This window comes from Polyodon spathula, chromosome 18 (assembly GCF_017654505.1).
Source record: "Polyodon spathula isolate WHYD16114869_AA chromosome 18, ASM1765450v1, whole genome shotgun sequence".
In the NCBI taxonomy this organism is placed as follows: domain Eukaryota; kingdom Metazoa; phylum Chordata; class Actinopteri; order Acipenseriformes; family Polyodontidae; genus Polyodon; species Polyodon spathula.
Genome location: NC_054551.1, coordinates 25,897,189 through 25,916,542, shown reverse-complemented (window position 1 = coordinate 25,916,542; position 19,354 = coordinate 25,897,189). Strand labels below are relative to the sequence as shown.

At 37.1% G+C, this 19,354-nt stretch overlaps 1 protein-coding gene across 2 annotated transcripts; it reads left to right on the top strand.

Moving 5' to 3' along the window:
- The first annotated feature begins 1,461 nt into the window (after positions 1–1,461).
- Positions 1,462–18,805, top strand: LOC121294091 (sorting nexin-7-like). 2 transcript variants are annotated; one of them, XM_041217646.1, is made up of 10 exons: positions 1,462–1,636; positions 3,006–3,185; positions 3,524–3,634; positions 4,959–5,123; positions 5,434–5,632; positions 6,184–6,383; positions 6,786–6,872; positions 7,750–7,854; positions 11,680–11,832; positions 18,329–18,805. In XM_041217646.1, exons 1-10 carry the CDS (start codon positions 1,514–1,516, stop codon positions 18,401–18,403), a joined length of 1,398 nt encoding a protein of 465 aa, XP_041073580.1. In that variant the 5' UTR covers positions 1,462–1,513; the 3' UTR covers positions 18,404–18,805. The 2 variants fall into 2 exon arrangements, with proteins under 2 accessions (XP_041073580.1, XP_041073581.1); XM_041217647.1 differs by lacking the exon at positions 7,750–7,854.
- The last annotated feature ends 549 nt before the right edge of the window (positions 18,806–19,354 follow it).

The following is a 19,354-nucleotide window of genomic DNA, read 5'->3' as shown; positions in this document are numbered from 1 at the left end:
CCCACGGACCATTGTGCCCGGTGCGATGAGCGGTTTGTGCACTTAATCAATAATTTTAAATGAATATCCTGCTCTGTGGAGTTCTCGGTGGGCTGTTTGATGAAACTGGCTGCTCGCGCCCCAGGTTGAGATTTGCAGTAAATTGCTCTGCAGTTGCTCCTCTGTTTTGCCTTGCACTTCAAATTAATGTACGAATATCACGATCCAGGAGTATGCGCTTCCGCCCACTTTTGCCCTTTGCTGATGATGTCTTTCCCTCGGAATTCCACGTCGACATCACCTTAGATACCGTTGCTCTTGAAACATCAGCAAGTTGAGCTGACTTGGTCACTGAATTCCCTGCCAAGCGCCCCAACAAACACCCCTCTTTCAAAGTCACTGAAGTCTCCTTTTGCAGCCATACTAGCCATAATTATAGCCAACCAACCCTGTCCAGCATTTTTATACTTGACCCTAAGCATGCTGGGATGTTATTAGCTTAATTAACGCATGAGGCACACCTGTGTGAAAGCCCTTGCTTTCAATGAGGAACACAATACTCAGTGTCTAATTTACCCAGGTGTTTCCATTTTTATGTCCACTACCTGTATGTTATATTGTTGAAAATGAAAAATACTAACACTGTGGTTTTTATTTATTTATTTTGTATTTATTTTTTTATATAATTTAGTCATTCCAAACGAGTTATGAATATTCAATGCAGTGCGCTACTTTTATGCAGAGCGAAAAGACTGTGACATCCAGATTCCTTTTTTTGATTCCACCCCGAAGAGTGAACACAAGCGTTAGAAAATGAGAGCGGATTATGCATGTAGATTTTTTTACAAGACAAATGTGCCTTCATAATAACAGTTAGTTAGTTAGTATTTGTTTGACGTTTCAGTTAATGGTGGCTTTGAAGGCGATGCTTGGTATTGCATCAGAGAGATGTATATATTAATTTATAAACACACCCGTAATAATAAACACATAAGGAGGAAAAATTGAGACTACATGCATATATTATATATTATATAGTGTGGTTCAAGCTGTTTGTTATGTTGCTTAGTAATGCATATTGTAGTAGTAGCACGTGTGATTGTGTAGCTTTTGCAAGAACTGCATAATCGGATTGTAGGAGCTGTTTGCAGAGCACATGTGGTCCACGAACTATGGGAATCAATCTAAAATGAATATGGCATCTGCATTGTTTCCCTACTTTTGACACTTGCATTTTTATGAAAAACAAAGCCTACATTAGACAACGTTTAAATCCAGTAATGGTAGTACTTTCTATATTTGGCAGCATGTTCACTGCGGTTTGTGTTACGTGTCCAGATAAAAATACAATGCTTGGCTTTGAAAACGTAATGGTGACATTATTCAGCTGCGATTTCCACAACAATTCGCCCACTTTCTTTTTTTCTTGCTTCTTTCCTGCCTGCGAAGTTTCCGCTGCTGCGCAGTGAGACAGGCTAGCTGCAAAACAGATCCTGAAGTTTCTAAGTTTGCCACACTCAAAAAGCGGGCAGTTATGGAGAGTGAAAGTACAAGTTCTTCAGCTCCGGTCAACGGTAACCTTGCACAAACTGTAGATGACCTGTCCAAACACATGCTAGAACTAGACGAAGATGACGACTTGGAGGTTTTCAGTAAGGTAGATACAGTATATATCTTATATATATTTTTTTGTAAACAAGAGTTAATGACTCGCATTTAAAAAGACTTGCCACGACTCCAATTTTTTTTTTTTTTTTTTAATGCACCAAAAAAAAAAACCAAAAAACTTTATTCACCGATGAAAATCTGTGTGTTTATGAGACTTGTACACTGGGCTTTAAAAAAAAAAAAGTTTGCAGTATTGGGGAGTTAAATAGTATATTTTATATGGCGGAGATAACTAAAAAAAAAAAAAAAAAAAAAGCCAACATATTGTGACCCGTCGTAGTCAAGGGAAGGTTTATTGTATCAACAGTACTGTATTATAATTCAGTTGAAAGTTCCAAAGTTCTTTTGCGCTTCTTTGCTGTCACGCCCGTACGACAAACAGGGCACAGAAAGTTCACCGATAAGTAACTCAACATACTTATCAGCACCGACAAGAGTGATAAAAAATAAATAAAATAATAATAATAAAAAAACGCCTACTGAATTGAAAACAGCAGTCAAAATGATGGTATGGTAACCTTCTCCCTGAGACAAACGCGTAAGAGGATTCCGTCATTTCCAAACGTAAAAGTTTTGCATTTAAACTGTCTTCAATTGTTGCTTTATATTCTAAAACAACCGATACAGTAACTACTGATTTATATTTTGGTAAGTGTGTTTGTTTGGATTACGTTATTTATGAAATGCTTGTCTCAAGTGTAGGATGTTGATACGCTTTCAACTGAGTAAAAGATTGTTATTACAAGCACTTTACAACTTTTAATATCGGTATCAAGATGCCATTTTGAACAGCAACTCATTTTTACAGGTATATTAGTTGCCGTATAGAGATGCATAATACAATAGAAAAACATGCAGTTGGCGCAGTATAATTTAATGTGTGAGCAGAAAGGATGCGCAGTGCCTCAGAATGTTAATTTTCTGAGGTAGGCCCCTGAAGCAAGTGGCACATTTTTTTTCAAAAGCGTTTGGTATAGTTGTGTTTACTAGTATAAGGAAGGAGTTTCATCCCATTTAAATTTGTGCGCAGTTTCGGTTTTATTTTGCATGTGTAAGCGTCCTCAGATCACACGTTCTGTAGCATACAGTGTACTGTAATTTTTAAATCTTACAGCTGACGCACTGGCTGTTACTGTGGGTATGTCAATACAGCACAATGGAGTGATGGAGTGATCATCAGCTTCCATCGTGCTGCGGCTGCTCATTGAGCTGTTTTGTTATATGAATCACTGTTTAGGCAATTAAAATTTTGCTGACAACACATGACCTGCAGTTTATTTTAACAGGATGGCATTATCAATGAACCAACTGCAATACAAAGGGCATCAGTTCAGTTTTTTTTTTTTGTGTATGTTCAGGATGCCATGTTGACTGATGCCAGCACTTTTAGTGCTTCTATGCCCGCCTCCCCTGCATCCATGATTAACCAGTATAAGCATGAAGATCAAGACATTAAAGATGTGTTCATCACAGTAGACTGCCCGGAGAACCACGTCACATCCATAGAGACTTTCGTTACTTACAGGGTTATAACAAAGGTAAGACTTGCTGTAGCTTAAATGTGTTTGTGGGGCTGATAATGTCCCCCTAAAAAAATATTCTGCCAGTGAGCAGTTTGTGGCCATGTGTAAACGTGTAATATGCATAAATTAAATGGTTTTAAAAAAGCTGTTTATTTTAATCTCAGTTCCTCAAGTTAAAGTTTGTCAATGTGAATGTCCTACTGATATCTTGAGATTGCTTTGTAAAATACATTTCTATTCGCACTTTCCTCATTCTTTGTAATTATGGATTTCCTACTTAATATGTATAGCATCGCACAATCCCTTCAGTACAATGGTAGGTTTTATCTAAATGTCACTGTCCTTTGTTACAGACAACTCGCAGTGAATTCGACTCCAGTGAATATGAAGTTCGTAGGCGTTATCAAGATTTCCTTTGGTTGAAAGGCAAACTTGAAGAGGCACATCCAACTTTAATTATAAATGTATGCTCAGTTTACTGAACTTAATAAAACAAATGTTCATATATTTAGCTGCTTTATTGTTTTAATTTTAAAAATAATTACTGTAATTTTATATATAGTGGGTCCCATGGAAAATCTCCCCGGTTCCGTGGTAAACTCACAGTAACTCGAGGCACGTCATGGTGTACTGCGGTTATAATCTGATAAAGTTTTCAGTGTAAAAATCAATACTGTCTTTTTGCAGCAGTGTGCCAGTATTATAACAGAGATGGTGTATCTGTTCAGTCCTATCTGTAACATTGTACTGAAGGAACCTCCTCCCCAGGTAAGAAGGCTGCCCAGTTTAAGAGTCGTGTGTGCTATCTAGTGTTCTTATATCTATGGTAGCGTACATTGTAGTGAGGAGAAAGAATATGCTTAGTTCCATGTTGTTTTGTAAATGTGGATGCCAGTTTGAACTAATTTTCTGCATTGCTTTATAAATGTATACTACACAGCTGCTGCTTTGTTATATCTTGGTGGCTTTTAATTTATGTGCCTTTTAACAGCCTCTTTTCAAACCTGAGTACTTATGTCAGTTTTGTTTTAAATTTTTACGTTGTGTCTCTGATAACAGTTATTCATACAGTGGCTGAAATGCAATGTTTCGATTCAAATCTGAAGCAAGTGCTGGTACAATGCTGCAGTAGACAAAAAAATACACTTATAAAAACTTGTATACAAATTTGTATTGTGTAATGATCAATGCAGTACTTTTTAATCCCCGTCATTTCTATTCAGGTGTACAAGTGCCTAAACAGTGCCCCACCCCAGCCTGCGGCACGTAAAATAAAGTGATTTCACCCCCACACTGTTGCTTTGAAGACTGGTATTACGGAACTAATTCATGTTCCAGGGTTGGATGTGGGTATGTTGGTGCCCTAGAACATGAGACCAGTGTACAATCCCCACCTGCTACGTCACAGCGCTGACCTCATGATAAGCATTGCAGTAATGTAACATAGAGTATAGTATTAATATAGTATTAATATAAGTAAAGCCATCTTATGTTGCTTTTATATTATTTAGGTTTTATGAAATTGTCACAATCTTTTTCTCCCAATTCTTCACACATGCAGTTGACATGCTGCATTATCAGTTAACATGCCTACCACGTACTGGGGAGATGTTTCATGGGAACCACAGTATATAACTAATATGTATTTGACAGTAATTCATGAAAATAGCTACTACATGTTTTATGTGACATTTGTATTCATGCATTTGACAACTTTTTAATCTTGCAGTATAAATAAAAAATGACAGTGTACTGTGCATTAACTTTACTTGTTTCATTTTCTTTTAGCCATTGCCAGAAAAGTTTGTGATGAAGGGAATGATGGAACGATTTAATGATGATTTCATTGAGACACGCAGAAAAGCACTTCATAAATTTGTGAACAGAATTGCAGATCATCCTATTCTGTCTTTTAATGAGGACTTCAAAGTTTTTCTCACAGCTCAAGCCTGGGTAAATTTATGAATGAAACATTAATATCTTTTCTGATTTCTATTGAAGTGTGGTGAATAATAGAGATTGTGAGAGCATAAAAGAACAACAATAAAGCCACCTGGAGGTAAGTAGGAAATTAAAATCTCACAATTGCCGAAACTAAACAAAAAATGATACGTGACACTGGAGTTCCTTTTTTACTTTGTCACTCGGTGCAGTAACGCCATTATCCCTTAACTGTAGTTTGGTTTCTGCAACTTGAACTGACAATCGCAATGCCAAAAAGCATGATCACTTACTCTTTCTCCTGCACTTTCTGTTCATGTAGGAGCTGGCCTCCCACAAGAAGCAGGGCCCTGGTTTGCTCAGCAGAATGGGGGAGACTGTGCGGGCAGTTGCTGCCTCAGTCCGAGGAGTCCAGAACCGCCCAGAGGAGTTTACTGCTATGAATGACTATGTGGAGACATTCAGCCAGAAAATGGGCATGCTGGATAAGATTGCTCAGAGAATTGTCAAAGAACAGAAGGGTAGAAAAATTTAGTTTTAGGTGGTGCCATTATTTGATCTAGAGATATGTAACTTGGAAATTTAAAAATGATGCATTGCTTCTGTTGTCTAGAAAGACATTTTTTTTTTATTTTGTGATCCACAAATTTCCACCTGAGAAGGTGTAGACACTTTTAAGTTGTTGATTTAAGAGACTGGTCAGTGATCTAATGTCAGATCACTGCACTCCCTGCGTTTGAGTAGATCACATTTCATAGTGTACCCAAAATGAAGCCATTCATTTAAGCAAACATGCAAGAAAAAACAGCTTTAATTATGCTGCACTTTATACAAATTTAAATTGCAATCTATTCTGGCTGCTTTGGGTGTGTTTGGTAAAGAGTACATTACAAAACATATTTTATACACATTGGAAACTTCTGACATCAACACACTGAAAAGAGGAACGTGATTGCCATGTGTGATTAAATTAGTGGTTTGTTTTGCACATTTGAAAGTTGCTGGTGGAATTCTTAAATGTTTGCTTTAGTGAGAATGTTTTTAAAAGTGCCAGTGTCCACTGATCTTGTAGAGTACTTGGAGGGAATGAAGGAGTGTGGTCCTGTGTACACTCTGTGGTCTGGCTCTGAAGATCAACTAGTGGAGCCTCTTAAAGCTATAGCTGGCTGCATTGACAACTGCTGCAAAGTGACAGAGGAACAAGTGGCTGGTCTCTCTGAAAACCAAGTTCCCATCCTACATGAGTATGTCCTCTGTGCAGAGACCTTGAAGGTAGGCTTTTTTTGTTTGTAAAGTTATGTAACCATTGTATAGTGTATAAATGGGAATGTACGCATATACAACATAGTCTTAATGCATTCTCGTATATAGTAATGTGGAACAAGATCTTGCCACTAAAGTCCAATTTAAATGTTATGCATACCCCTGGTAATATTATTACTAAGTTGTGAGCGTAATTAGGATTAGATTTTCATCAGCACTTGCAATCGCATCAGCTAATGGAGAAGTTTTGCTTACTAAAATGCAGCATAATTGTGTGTATCTTGTATTTGTAATTATAAATGATTTGGTTTAAATTCCGAACTACAAAATGAAGAACAATTCGTTTTACTATTAGCTTATTTTGATTTGCTAAAGTGGTTTTCGCCGTGTTAACAAGCTTTCAGTTTTTAGGCTGTACTGAGAAGACGAGACAACATTCAAGCGGAATACGAATCTAAAGTTGACGCGCTAGCCAGTAAGAAAGCAGAAAAGGAAAATGTAAGTTCTGTTTTGTTTTTCCAAATTCCGATGTCCTACACAGAATCTTCACCAAATCCAGACACATTCATTACATTGGTATTAAACTTTTTGGATCTGGTACAGGTTGCTGGTTAATTTACAAATCTACTTAAAGGTGCAGAAAACAGTACATGGTTTTTTTTTAGACTTTGAAAGCAAGGTTGTGTCCATTTTGCTTTTAGCTTTTTTTAGTTACATAGCTTGTAGAGGACAATCAGATCATATTGCCACTTGTCAACTTGTTTGAAATAAGTGGGAAATCAGTTTTATAACTTCATGCAATACAATTATTATTATTAAAATAGATTACCAAATACTTTGATGCAAAACTATACATTTGTGTTTGTGTATGTGCATACAGGATAATTTAGAAAAAATAAATTGGTAGAGCAGTTCAGCAAGCAGAGTTTTGAAAGTATTCTGTAGCAGCTGGAGTGGCTACATATGATTGTTAGGTGTGCTCCTTTAACGTTACATGACAGACCAATCTGACACTACTAGATACTCTGGACACTGTTCGCAAAGCTTTTTTTACTATTATTATTTAAAGTTCTTTCAAAAAGTTTAAATGAGGGGGAAAAAAAGAATGTTGTTTTTTTATTAATGTTCTAGACTTTTAATAAAGAATTTGAGTGTCTGGACAGGTTTTGTGACAATCTATTTTCTCTTTTTAAAAAAGTGATGGGTTAAAGCTTTGCAAAGTGCCCACCTTACCCATCTCTTCTGTCCTTTGTATTTGCTCCCCATGTTGCTGAACTGTCATACCTATTTATCACCTTGTACACTGTATTTTATTGATATAAATCAGTTCAGCTTACGCTTTTACTAAAGATTAACACATCCGCTGTGTCACTAGCTGAAGCACACTGATCTAAGCTTTGTGTTTGGGGGTTTCCTCGGCAAAAACACAGAAGAAGCCAAACATCAGAAGCAACAGAGACTTGATTGTGAAATGAAAGAGGTACGGTGACACGCACAAAGTCCTGCAGCATTTGTCTTTCATTTCATATAGTTGACATTGGAGATGGTACAACTTTTATATACAGTCAGCACTCGCATACCTGACCCTGTACAATTTTGACTTCAGTGACGGTTAAATGAGTGTGATGCATGTCTGATTATTTCATCATATAAATTATATATATATATATATATATATATATATATATATATATATATATAGATATATATATATATATATATATATATATATATAATATATACAGTGCCATGAAAAAATATTTGCCCCCTGTCTGATTTTTTGCTTGTTTCTGACACCTAAATGTTATCGGATGTTCAACCAAAATTTAGTATTAGCCAAAAGGGACCCTGAGTGAACAAATAGCACAATTTTGATAATTATTTCATATATTTATTAAAGAAAGTTACGCAACACCAAATGACCCAGTGTGAAAAAGTAATCTCCCTTAGACTCAATAACTGGTTACACCACCTTTAGCAACAATAACTGCAACCAAATGCTTCCTGTAGTTATTGATCAGACTCTTACAGCGCTGTGGAGGAATTTTGGCCCACTCCTTCATGCAGAACTGCTTCAACTTGGTGACATTTGTAGGTTTTCGAGCATAAACTGCTTGTTTCAGGTCCTGCCACAACATCTCAATGGGGTTTAGGTCTGGACTTTGACTAGGCCATTCTAAAACTTTAAATTTCTTGTTCTTCATTCATTCTGATGTAGACTTGCTTGTTTGTTTTGGATCATAGTCTTGCTGCATTTCAGCTTCAGCTTATGGACGGATGGCCTGAAATTCTCTAGAATTCTTGGTTCCTTCAATGATGGCAAGTTGTCCAGGTCCTGATGCAGCAAAGCATCCCCAAATCATGACACTAGCACCACCATGCTTGACCGTTAATATGAGGTTCTTACTGTGGAATGCAGTGTTTGGTTTTCACTAGACATAACGGCCTATGTTGGCCAAAAAGTGCCACTTTTGACTCATCTGTCCATAGAACATTGTTCCAGAATTCTTGAGGATCATCCAGGTGCTTTTTGGCAAACTTGAGACGAGCATTCATGTTCTTAGTGAGCAGTGGCTTCTGCCTTGCTACTCTGCCATAAATCCTATTTTTGCCCAGTGTCTTTCTGATGGTGGAGTCATGAACACTGACCTTAACCAAGCTGAGAGAGGCCTGCAGATCCCTGGATGTTGTTCTAGGTTTCTTTGTGACTTCCTGGACGATTTTACGTCTTGCTCTTGGAGAGATTCTGGAAGGATGGCCACTCCTGGGAAGATTCACTACTGTCCCAAACTTTCTCCATTTGGACATGGTTCTGACTGTGGTTTGGTGGAGCCCCAGAGCCTTAGAAATGGCTTTGTAATTCTTTCTAGACTGATAGGCATCAACAACTTTTTTTCTGGAAGTCTTCAGGAATTTCTTTTAATCGTGACATGATGTGCCTCTAGAACCTGTGTGCTGACAGCTTCACTCTGATGGTAAGGGCCAGGGTTAGTCTGATTTAGATTGGGCAGGGCTGGCCCAAATTAGGCCTGATTTGTTAACCAAAGTATTCAAAAAGTTTACACTAATTATCACTTTAATTGGGTTGAGTTAACTAGGGGGGGCAATAGCTTTTTCACACCTGAAGACTGCATGTTTAACTACCTTGCACACCAAACTAGTGAAAGAAGCACCAAACTTTGGTGTCATTTTTTTCTCTCAGACTCCCTCTATATACTACTGTAACCCACAAAAAGATCTGACCAAATTCAGTGTGAAAAATGTGCAAAAATGCAGAAAATCAGACAGGGGGCAAATACTTTTTCACTATATATATATATATATATATATATATATATATATATATATATATATATATATATATATATATATATGTACTGATTGATCTTATTCTTAATACAAGGGCGGTCAAATGCAACTGGCGTGTATCAGGGTAATGGATATCAGAGTGCTGACTGTTACAATAGATAAAATAATAAGTCTTACCATCACTCAGAAAAGCTAAGAGCCCTATCTGCAAAAAAACTGAGTTAAGCTAAGTTAAGCAATCTGTGCTGTGATCAAATACAGAAGGCAGTGGCTTACTGGAGAAGAAATCCATTCACTTGCCGAATATTCATTTCTGTGGGTGAGCATAGACACGTGCTGTGGCACAAATCTGGCATCAAAGCTTTAAATTTATCTCGAATGACCTTAACTTGTGCTTAACTCCCATGGATGTGTATCGAGGATAGGGTACTGGCATGCTTAACTGCACTAACCTTTTTTTTTTTTTGACATATAACTACCCAACATCTTGACCAAAGGTTAATCAGCATATCACTATTGCATGTTGTTACCTTGCATTCAGTGTTTTGAATGCTGGCATTCTTGGGTAGAAAGTGTTGTGCTTTAGCTTCGTGTTTTGTCTTTGCTTTGTGTCTTTGCTTATGTTCCAATAATCATATACCGTCTTACAAATTTTATTGAAGCATCAGTTGTGTATTCATATTTAAAGAATCAAATGAGTCTTTTCTGAACCCACATTAAAGGAAGTGTAATTGACTAAGTGTCAGTAAGAGCTGAATAAAGAAGTGGTGCATCAGAAAGCATGGGCTGTAGGTTAGGACAGTATTTGTTCTTAATGCTATAACACCGGTAACCATTAGGTGGCAGTTCGATCAAAGCCAAGCCTCACCCTATCACAGCAATTGAAAAAAGCTGGTTTCAGTATGGGGTTTTCTGAAGTCTTATACAAGATTTTTGTTTACATTTTATCAGCTTTAAAAAGTAAAGCTGATTTAATTACCCAATGAGCTGTATAAGAATGTATTAGTTGTTTATTATTATTAAATCCATAAGTGTTGCAATACCTATTACAGTTTAAGATAAAGCATGCAGTAAAAATTGGATATCAAGCTTTTTGGGGGCGTTAAAGGCAGAAGATATCAATAATAAAACAAAGTAGAAAAATGCCAAGCACTTGCCAAACAGCTTTGATCTGGAATTTTTTTTTTTTTTTTGTATTCAGCTTTTGTTTTTAATTTTCTATTTGAATTATTTTTTGAAGATAAAACATGAAAGAGGAATTGCTTGTGTTTGAGTGTTTGTCATTTTTCTACTTTTTTTAGTTTTTTTTTTTTTTTTTTTATGAATATGGTACCTCAAGATAATACGTTTTTAAAAGTGAGCTAGAGTTTTGTTTTTGTTTGTTTTTGTGTGTGCGTGTGTTTGTTATTTTGCCAGCTCTGAGCAATCTCTGTTACTAATTGGCAGTGTTTCCTGCACTGGGGATTTTGAAAACAACCCAAGTCATCTAGTGTAGCAACAGGATTCATCAGTGTCTGGCCAGGGTCTGCTGCACCATTTTAGAGACTAGTGTTAGTGCTCTGACTACTTGTGCTTTAATGCAGAGCTGTTTTAAACTTTGTCTAATTAAAGCTTCAGTAAAAAGTAAAGGGAGGTGGTTAAGAGTCATTTTAGTTCACTTATTTAGTGCATTATAGAAGCATGGTATTTCTGTATGATGCATAGTATAAGTAACCTAGCTGCATTTGGAAATACAAAGGTGTTTTATTCTATTGAATAGAGTTTTTTTGTTTTGTTTTGTTTTTTCTTACTAACAAAAATAATGATCAGTGTGCTAACCATGACTCTCCCTCCAGCTCCTGTTCTTTCTTCCAGTGCTCTGTTGTGGATGTATAGTGTTTGGTTTGGGATAGCACGCTGATTTTTAGAAAATGCCCTAATGCTAAAAGTTTTTAATATATTAACAAACACATGCATTCATGAAGAAGTACAATCTAAGCTTCTCTCTGTTACTCAGCTCAAGGAAGAGATTGGGAGGCTAGAAGATAAATTGGAGTGCGCTAACAGCACTCTGAAAGTGGACTGGGAAAGATGGAAAAGAAACATGCAGGCTGACGTCAGATCAGCATTTGTGGACATGGCTGACACGAATATGAATTATTACGAAAAGGTGAGACATACATTTAAAGTGTATTTCTTTTTTTTCTGACAAAAGATTAAAAGCATCAGCGGTACATGATGTTCAGTCTAAGCCAGTATCTACATTAGAAGAAAATGGTATATTGAAGTATTCTTCTAGGATCTAATGCTTTAGTCAAATCATTTTGACCCAGGAGAGCCACCAAATGGAATAGTTACTACACTGGAGTACAGAATACTTGTAAACCTATAAGGTTTGAATTTAAGCTAAAAAATACTTTTGTATTAAGTCCTGGATATCTGTAAAAGTGTATATGTGGAATATCATTCTTCTTTTATTTATTTATTTTTATAGTTTTACAGTATATACAGTGCCTTGCAAAAGTATTCAGACCCCTGACCAATTCTCTCATATTACTGAATTACAAATGGTACATTGAAACTCAGAATCAATTATTGTAAGGCGACATTGGTTTTATGTTGCGAAATATTTTTAAGAAAAATAAAAAACTGAAATATCTTGCTTGCATAAGTATTCAACCCCCACACATTAATATTTGGTAGAGCCACCTTTCGCTGCAATAACAGCTTTAAGTCTTTTGGGGTAAGTATGTACCAGCTTTGCACACAGTGTCGGAGTGATTTTGGCCCATTCTTCTTGGCAGATTTGCTCCAGGTTGTTCAGATTGGTTGGACGACGCTTGTGGAAATTTTCAAATAGTGCCACAGATTCTCAATGGGATTGAGATCAGGACTTTGACTGGGCCATTGTAGCACATTCACCTTTTTGTTCTTGAGCCACTCCAGTGTTGCTTTGGCCTTGTGCTTGGGATCATTGTCCTGCTGAAAGGTGAATTTCCTGCCAAGCATCAGTTTTTTAGCAGACTGAAGCAGATTCTCTTGCAGTATTTTCCTGTATTTTGCTCCATCCATTCTTCCTTCAATTGTAACAAGATGCCCAGTCCCTGCTGATGAGAAGCATCCCCACAGCATGATGCTGCCACCACCATACTTCGCTGTAGGGATGGTGTGTCTTGAGGCATGGGCAGTGTTAGGTTTGCGCCACACATAGCGCTTTGAGTTTTGGCCAAAAAGCTCTATCTTGGTCTCATCTGACCACAAAACCTTTTCCCTCATCGCAGCTGGGTCACTCTCATGCTTTCTGGCAAACTCCAGACGTGCTTTCAGATGGTACTTTTTGAGTAACTGCTTCTTTCTTGCCACCATCCCATACAGGCCAGTGTTATGCAGAGCTCTTGATATGGTTGACTGGTGCACCATTACTCCACTGCCAGCCACTGAACTCTGTAGCTCCTTCAAAGTGATTGTCGACCTCTGTGTGGCTTCTCTCAAGTCTCCTTGTTTGAGCGATGAGTTTTGAGGGACGGCCTTTTCTTGGCAGTGCCTGGGTGGTGTGATGCAACTTCTACTTCCTGATTATTGATCCAGCTGTGCTCACTGGGATATCCATATTTTGTACCCTTAACCTAATCCTGTGCATTTGTATTACTTTATCTCTAACTTCTGTAGAATGCTCTGTGGTCTTTATTTTCCTTCAGATTCACAGCCTTACCAATGATCCTTCAACAGTGGGGTTTTTATCCAGAAAATGTGACAGCAACTTTAATGGTTCACAGGTGGAGGCCAATGCTAAGGTAATTGTGTCCTCGTTAGGGCAATTTCTTTCTTCGGTGCAAACTGGGAGCTTCCACAGCACAGGGGTTGAATACTTATGCAAGCAAGATATTTCAGTTTTTAATTTTTCTTAAAAATATTTCCCAACATAAAACCAATGTCGCCTTACAATAATTGATTCTGAGTTTCAGTGTTTAAAAATAAAATATCAAACAGAACGAAATTTCAGTGTACCATTTGCAATTCGGTAATATGAGAGAATTGGTCAGGGGTCTGAATACTTTTGCAAGGCACTGTATGAGTGCAGTTTATGTGTTGACCACAAGAGGACTCTATCCTGTTTGCATAGAATAATATCCAGACAAAGTTTTCAGTATGTGGCACTTTCCTGGAATCTCTTCAATTATCCAAGAGGTGTGGTAATTCATTTTGCAAACCTAAAATGGGCAACTAGGTTAGTGCTTATCTTTAAGATTCTCTTAAACATTTTCTAGTATCTGAACAGCGTGTGGCAGTTAAAAAATAGTTTTTTGTCCTTTCAGCCCTATTTTTGTGTATTTATCCATATTTTGGTTACTTCTCCTTTTAATTGGAACCCAACATACTAAGCTAAAGGCAACCATCCTAGCTATTGGGCTAAGCATTGTTTCCTTGGCAGTTATTCTTCTGTGTGACAGTAGTGCTCCAGAGAAGCCTGCATTGAAGACTATACCAGCTCAGGTCTTTCTTTCAACCAGTCGAACAAGATTTCTCCACAATGAATATAAAATATTTTACTATGAATATATAGGTATGTGTTTGAAGAAGGTCTACAGTACTAAGAAGTTCCCCATGGCTCAGACTGCTTTGTCATGGTAGTTTTGTCTTTTTATATAATGATTTGGTTTTATGCATTAAATGATTGACGTAAGATGATGTGACCCCAGTATAAAAGTATGGTGTGCTGTTTGAATTATCATGGATTCATGTCATGGTTCACATAATTCTGCCGACCTTCAAGGGACTCCTATAATTTTTTCCTATGCCTGTCATAACAACAAAGTCCCCTGCTAGGCTTGGAGACAAGGCAGCGGCAGCTAACTGTGCCAAGTGTTTAAATATTTAAATCAAATAACAAATCGTGTGTGCGTGCGTGCGATCCTTGACTTATGATGTTTCAACTTACGACTCTTTTGCATTATTACCATGCTTCGACGTTACGACATCAATACGGCATTTACGACACAGCATGACATGCGTCATGTGCGCATGCTCGGTGCCAGAACTGCAATACCTGTCGTGGTCGCCCTGACTCTGAGTCCTGGGGGTGTTTGTTTTTTTTTTTTTTTTTTTTTTTAGAATTTATTTGCCGATAACAATGTCTGATAAGAGCAATTGACTCAAAACGAAACCTAAGCTATGAACTCTGTCACATGATGAGGGGCTTAACTTCAGGTAACCATATTTCCTGCTAGGAGTACCACATACACACACTGAAATGGAAAGCCCCGAGCCTGTACTTTTAAACAAGCCATGTAGGTGCCTGAGTAATATGCGTGTAATCGCCGGGCTGAGTGTAAAGAGTTAAGTAAATATTTGCATGAATAACATATAACGGGTCATTTTTGTAAAAATATATAATCTGTTAGTAAGGGTCAGGAACATAACCCTAATTTATAACATTGTTCCTTATGGAAAATGTGCTTCGACTTACAACGCGACTTTCAGGAACCAATTGTGTCGTAAGTGAGAGGACTGCCTGTGTGTGTGTGTGTGTATATATATATATATATATATATATATATATAATATATATATATATATATATTATCATAATATAGTGTAATATAGTGTTCTGTAGTTGTCCTAAATCTTCACACATCATCTTACAACCTGTATTCACTGTGTGATCCAGGAGCCTCATACTGTACATGCAGCCTCTGTATAAACTAGCAGCTATGGGGCATTGCCATGGAAACTCTCCATAGCAACAATAATGCTGCCAGAAGAATATGTTTTTTTAAAAAAAACACTCTCTTAATAAAGATATAATTTAATTTGATTGGGCTCAACTTGTGTTTGGTGCGTTTTTCTCTTTTAATCTGTACAGTATTGTCTTTTCAGATTTCCATTTTGGTATCTCTGAGACATTTGGACAATTAATTTATACAGTGTTTGGAAGCATAATGCCCTTTTTTTTAATACAGTGAATGCTGTGCCTGAAAAATGCAGCCTTAGGCTAGTGATGATATCCCAATTATCAATGACAGATGGAACACCTACAAAATATTTAGATGTTTGTACAGCAGATCCAGGCAGTCCGATAACAGGGATCTTAATTTGCTATTCCCACGTTTTAATGGACCTTTATTACAAATACAGGGCAAGTAGTTGGAAGAAGACTATGAAAAACTCTTATACCATGCTGAAGAAGCTCTTTTATACACAGGTGATTGGAAATGATATAGCAGGGTATGTAAGAAAGCAGACTTGTTACACCTTTGCTTTTTAATGCAGCTTGATGCCAGAAATGGAACTGAAAATTCCTAAAAGCATGTTTTACGCTTTCAGTGGTACGCGGCATGATGAGCATTGACAATTAAATAGCCACAGCTCTGGAAGCAGAGCTACACTGCTTTTACGTTGTTCACATGGAAAGGTAAAGGCATGTTTGTCATAGGAGATTGTGAAGATATAAAGATGGACAACTTAAAGGCATTCGTGGGACAGCAGTGTCGTTTTGTTTGTTTTGCTGCTCCTTTAGCAGGGGTACTGCGTGGTCCAGGCTTTTTTCTGCAGTGGAGTCAACTGTTTTTTTAAATGCATCTATGATTAATAGTTGAGAGGTAAACGGCATTCAAGTTTCTTCATATCTGTGGAGCCCCATCTAGGGTGTTCAAAATATGGTGATTTGGGTTTAATATATTGAGCCATTGAGAAGAATGGTAGTATGTACCAGATATTGTAAAGGGCTTTACAAGTAAAATAAATACATTTCATTCTGTTTGTATGGTAAGACTATCATACCTCTGGTATTTGATTTTATTAAAGGTTATTTTATAGTCATTCCCACACTGTATCAAACAAAAGCTCTTCAGTTATAGAGAAAATGAACAACACTGAAAGGCACTTTGGTACAATTTTGCTCTACCTTTTTAATTAATCTTTTAGAGTGCTTAAAATCTGTGTAGCCCAGTAGGTGGGTTGTGACCTTTTGAATACTGTTTGTATCAATACTATTTTTTGTCTTTTTGATTTAAAAAGTTTGCAAATAAAGACTAATGTATAATATAAATAATATTGAGTTGTTTTATGATCCACATTTTAAGCAGATTCTCTCCATTTCTTAGTTTTACTGCATTATTTGGAGGAACTTGTTTTAATAATTCGGTGAACTTGTGTTTGGTTGAAAAGACCAAAAATGATGTACTACAGTAACTGCTCAAAACAGAATGGGAATCTTAACTGATGTAAAGCAGGCATCTTCAGAAACAGGAGGTGAAGGCCTGGAATGGGCACAGCTCTTGTGGTAAATGGACATCCTGATAAAACAGTTTTCAGTTTGGCAGCTGGTGAGCTTTTGAATTTGCTGTGTGTCCATTCAGGATTTGAGAGATTCAGAACAGCCTGAAAACGTGTGGTGTCAATGAATGGGCATTGGGGCTCAGTCTGAACATTAATCAAAACCAGGCTAAGTGACAAATAAATAACACCTTGCTCTGGGCAGACCTCAGTTTGCGAATGGAATTGGGCACTACATTGAAAGTAGCTCGATGACTGACTTAAAGCATGGATTAAGAAGAGCATTTTGTTTCTTCGACACATTAATTGTCAGGAAATTTAACTTTATGCAAATGTAGATTTTATGTAACGGTATTTAAAGATACACATTTACAGTGATTAGTAAAAAGGCTTAGCTGGAAAAGCTGACTGCTTGGATTGCCACCTCCATCACATTACAATAACACACAAGGTGTGCAGTAGGAGTGAGATAACCCAAGCCTATGGTGCGCGGCACACGATGCCCAGCACCTGAAAGCTGTGATGTCTTTGTACATGTTCTGTAATCTGCACAGGTGCCTATAAAATGGCATGTAAAGTGGAAAAACAATATAGCTAGATGTGTAGGTCAGAATGTACTGTATTATCACACAATAATATGTGTCTCAAGTGGAGCAACTGCAAGTATGTTACCAGCCCTAAACCACATTTAACTGGACAAGGCAGGCCTTACCAGACAGTAAAGCCCTCTTTGGGTTATACTGCTTAAATCTAGACATTGTTCAAAGACTTCCCCATTTCTGTTTTTTTCTTTTTTTTTTTTACTGAGTTGAAATTTTGAAAGGTGTTTTTCAGGTATATGCTGAAGTTCTCTTGCTTCTCTCACTTAACACAAATAGAACTTTGTGAGGTTTATATCTGCAAATCTTTTGTATTTTCATTTTCTTGTTCTTAAAAATGTCTCCTTAAATTCTTCTGTTATTGGTCTGAACCTCATTGTTTCAGAGATCTCATCATTGTTAGGTTGAATGTCTGTGTTTTTATTTTCAATGCTTTTTTTCTCCTCCGTTCTGTGCTTGTTGAAGTGGGAGTGATAATGGTGGTGCTTCGTTTTTACATGAGGCTGCTGACCAGGGAATTTCATGACAGAGGAACTTGTGTATTATAGGAGTATATTTTTTGCCCTTACCTACATATGGACAGGGATATATATATATATATATATATATATATATATATATATATATATATATATATATAAATAGCATGGCTGCAAAGAATATGTAACTGTAATATATTAGTGCGGAGATAAATGAGATATGGAACTGTGTGGTTGTACCAAGACAATTGCATGTGTTGGAATCCATTTATAAATACTAATGTGTTTTTCTTTCTTTCTTTCTTAATCACAGTGCCTTGCAATATGGGAGTCCTTCCTAACTTCACAGAAGACTGAAGTTCACGTGGAGAAAGACACAGATTCCTAGAACAAGTTCTACTAGTTCTGGTTTTCAACCTACCAAAGAAGTGTTGCAGGTTACTTGAGGACTATCTAACTGAATTTGATCTCCTTTCCTGTATTTAACGCAATATTACAGATTAAGGGTGATGCCAAATGTCATTTTTAAATAAAGTAGACTCGGGGTATTCTGCAATCCTTATATTTACATTGGATGAGGATGCTGATTTCCCATCAGGTAATCTTAATAACTGTACACCGTATATAGCGTGTCAGTGGCGGCTGAATATAGGGGTAGATGTACTAAAGTGTTGCGTCTGTCACAATTGTTGCAAACCAGTTGGAAGTGTAGAGTGAAATGTACTAAACATAATGCTGTTAGCATCATTTTAACGAGTGCTTTGCAGCCACAGTTCTTATTTGCTGTTATTAGGACTGAAGTCAATATATTTTGTATCGTGTTCTTAATTGTACTGTAATTCTTCATATGTATTTTTTGTACACAACATAATAATTTGTGCTTTTTCCTTAACTGAATATGCAATTCTGGACGTACTTGCAGAAATTGATAAAAACAGGGTGGAGACATCAAAAATAATGTAAAGAGATGTACTAAAGCTGCGGGCAATTGTGACACAATTGCATTAGTTTGTTAAGAACTTTTGAAAGCATGTTTTAAACAGTTGCAGTTGTTGCTGGCATTTCCCAGTCTGCTTTTTCTCATGTGTTGCCAATGCTCAATGTGTTTTTGAGACAAACAGCCAAGTACCTAATTTTCAGTCAGGGTGTACTTGCAAGCCTTGAAAACAAATTTCTCTGACATTTCTGGTTTTCCCAGCGTGTTAGGAGCAATAGACTGCACACATGTGTCACTAACCCCCCCCCCCCCCCCCCCCCAGCTCATTCTGAGCATAGGACCATGATCTATTGTGTATTTAATCGTCGTAGCTACTAAGTAGACCGAGTTTAATAATTAAAA

Bases quoted from the DNA above. Each gene is read 5' to 3' on its own strand.
- LOC121294091 (XM_041217646.1), top strand. From the start codon at position 1,514: ATGGAGAGTGAAAGTACAAGTTCTTCAGCTCCGGTCAACGGTAACCTT. The intron at 6,384-6,785 runs GTAGGCTTTTTT...TTCAGTTTTTAG, and splicing joins TCTGTGCAGAGACCTTGAAG to GCTGTACTGAGAAGACGAGA. The intron at 7,855-11,679 runs GTACGGTGACAC...TCTGTTACTCAG, and splicing joins TTGATTGTGAAATGAAAGAG to CTCAAGGAAGAGATTGGGAG.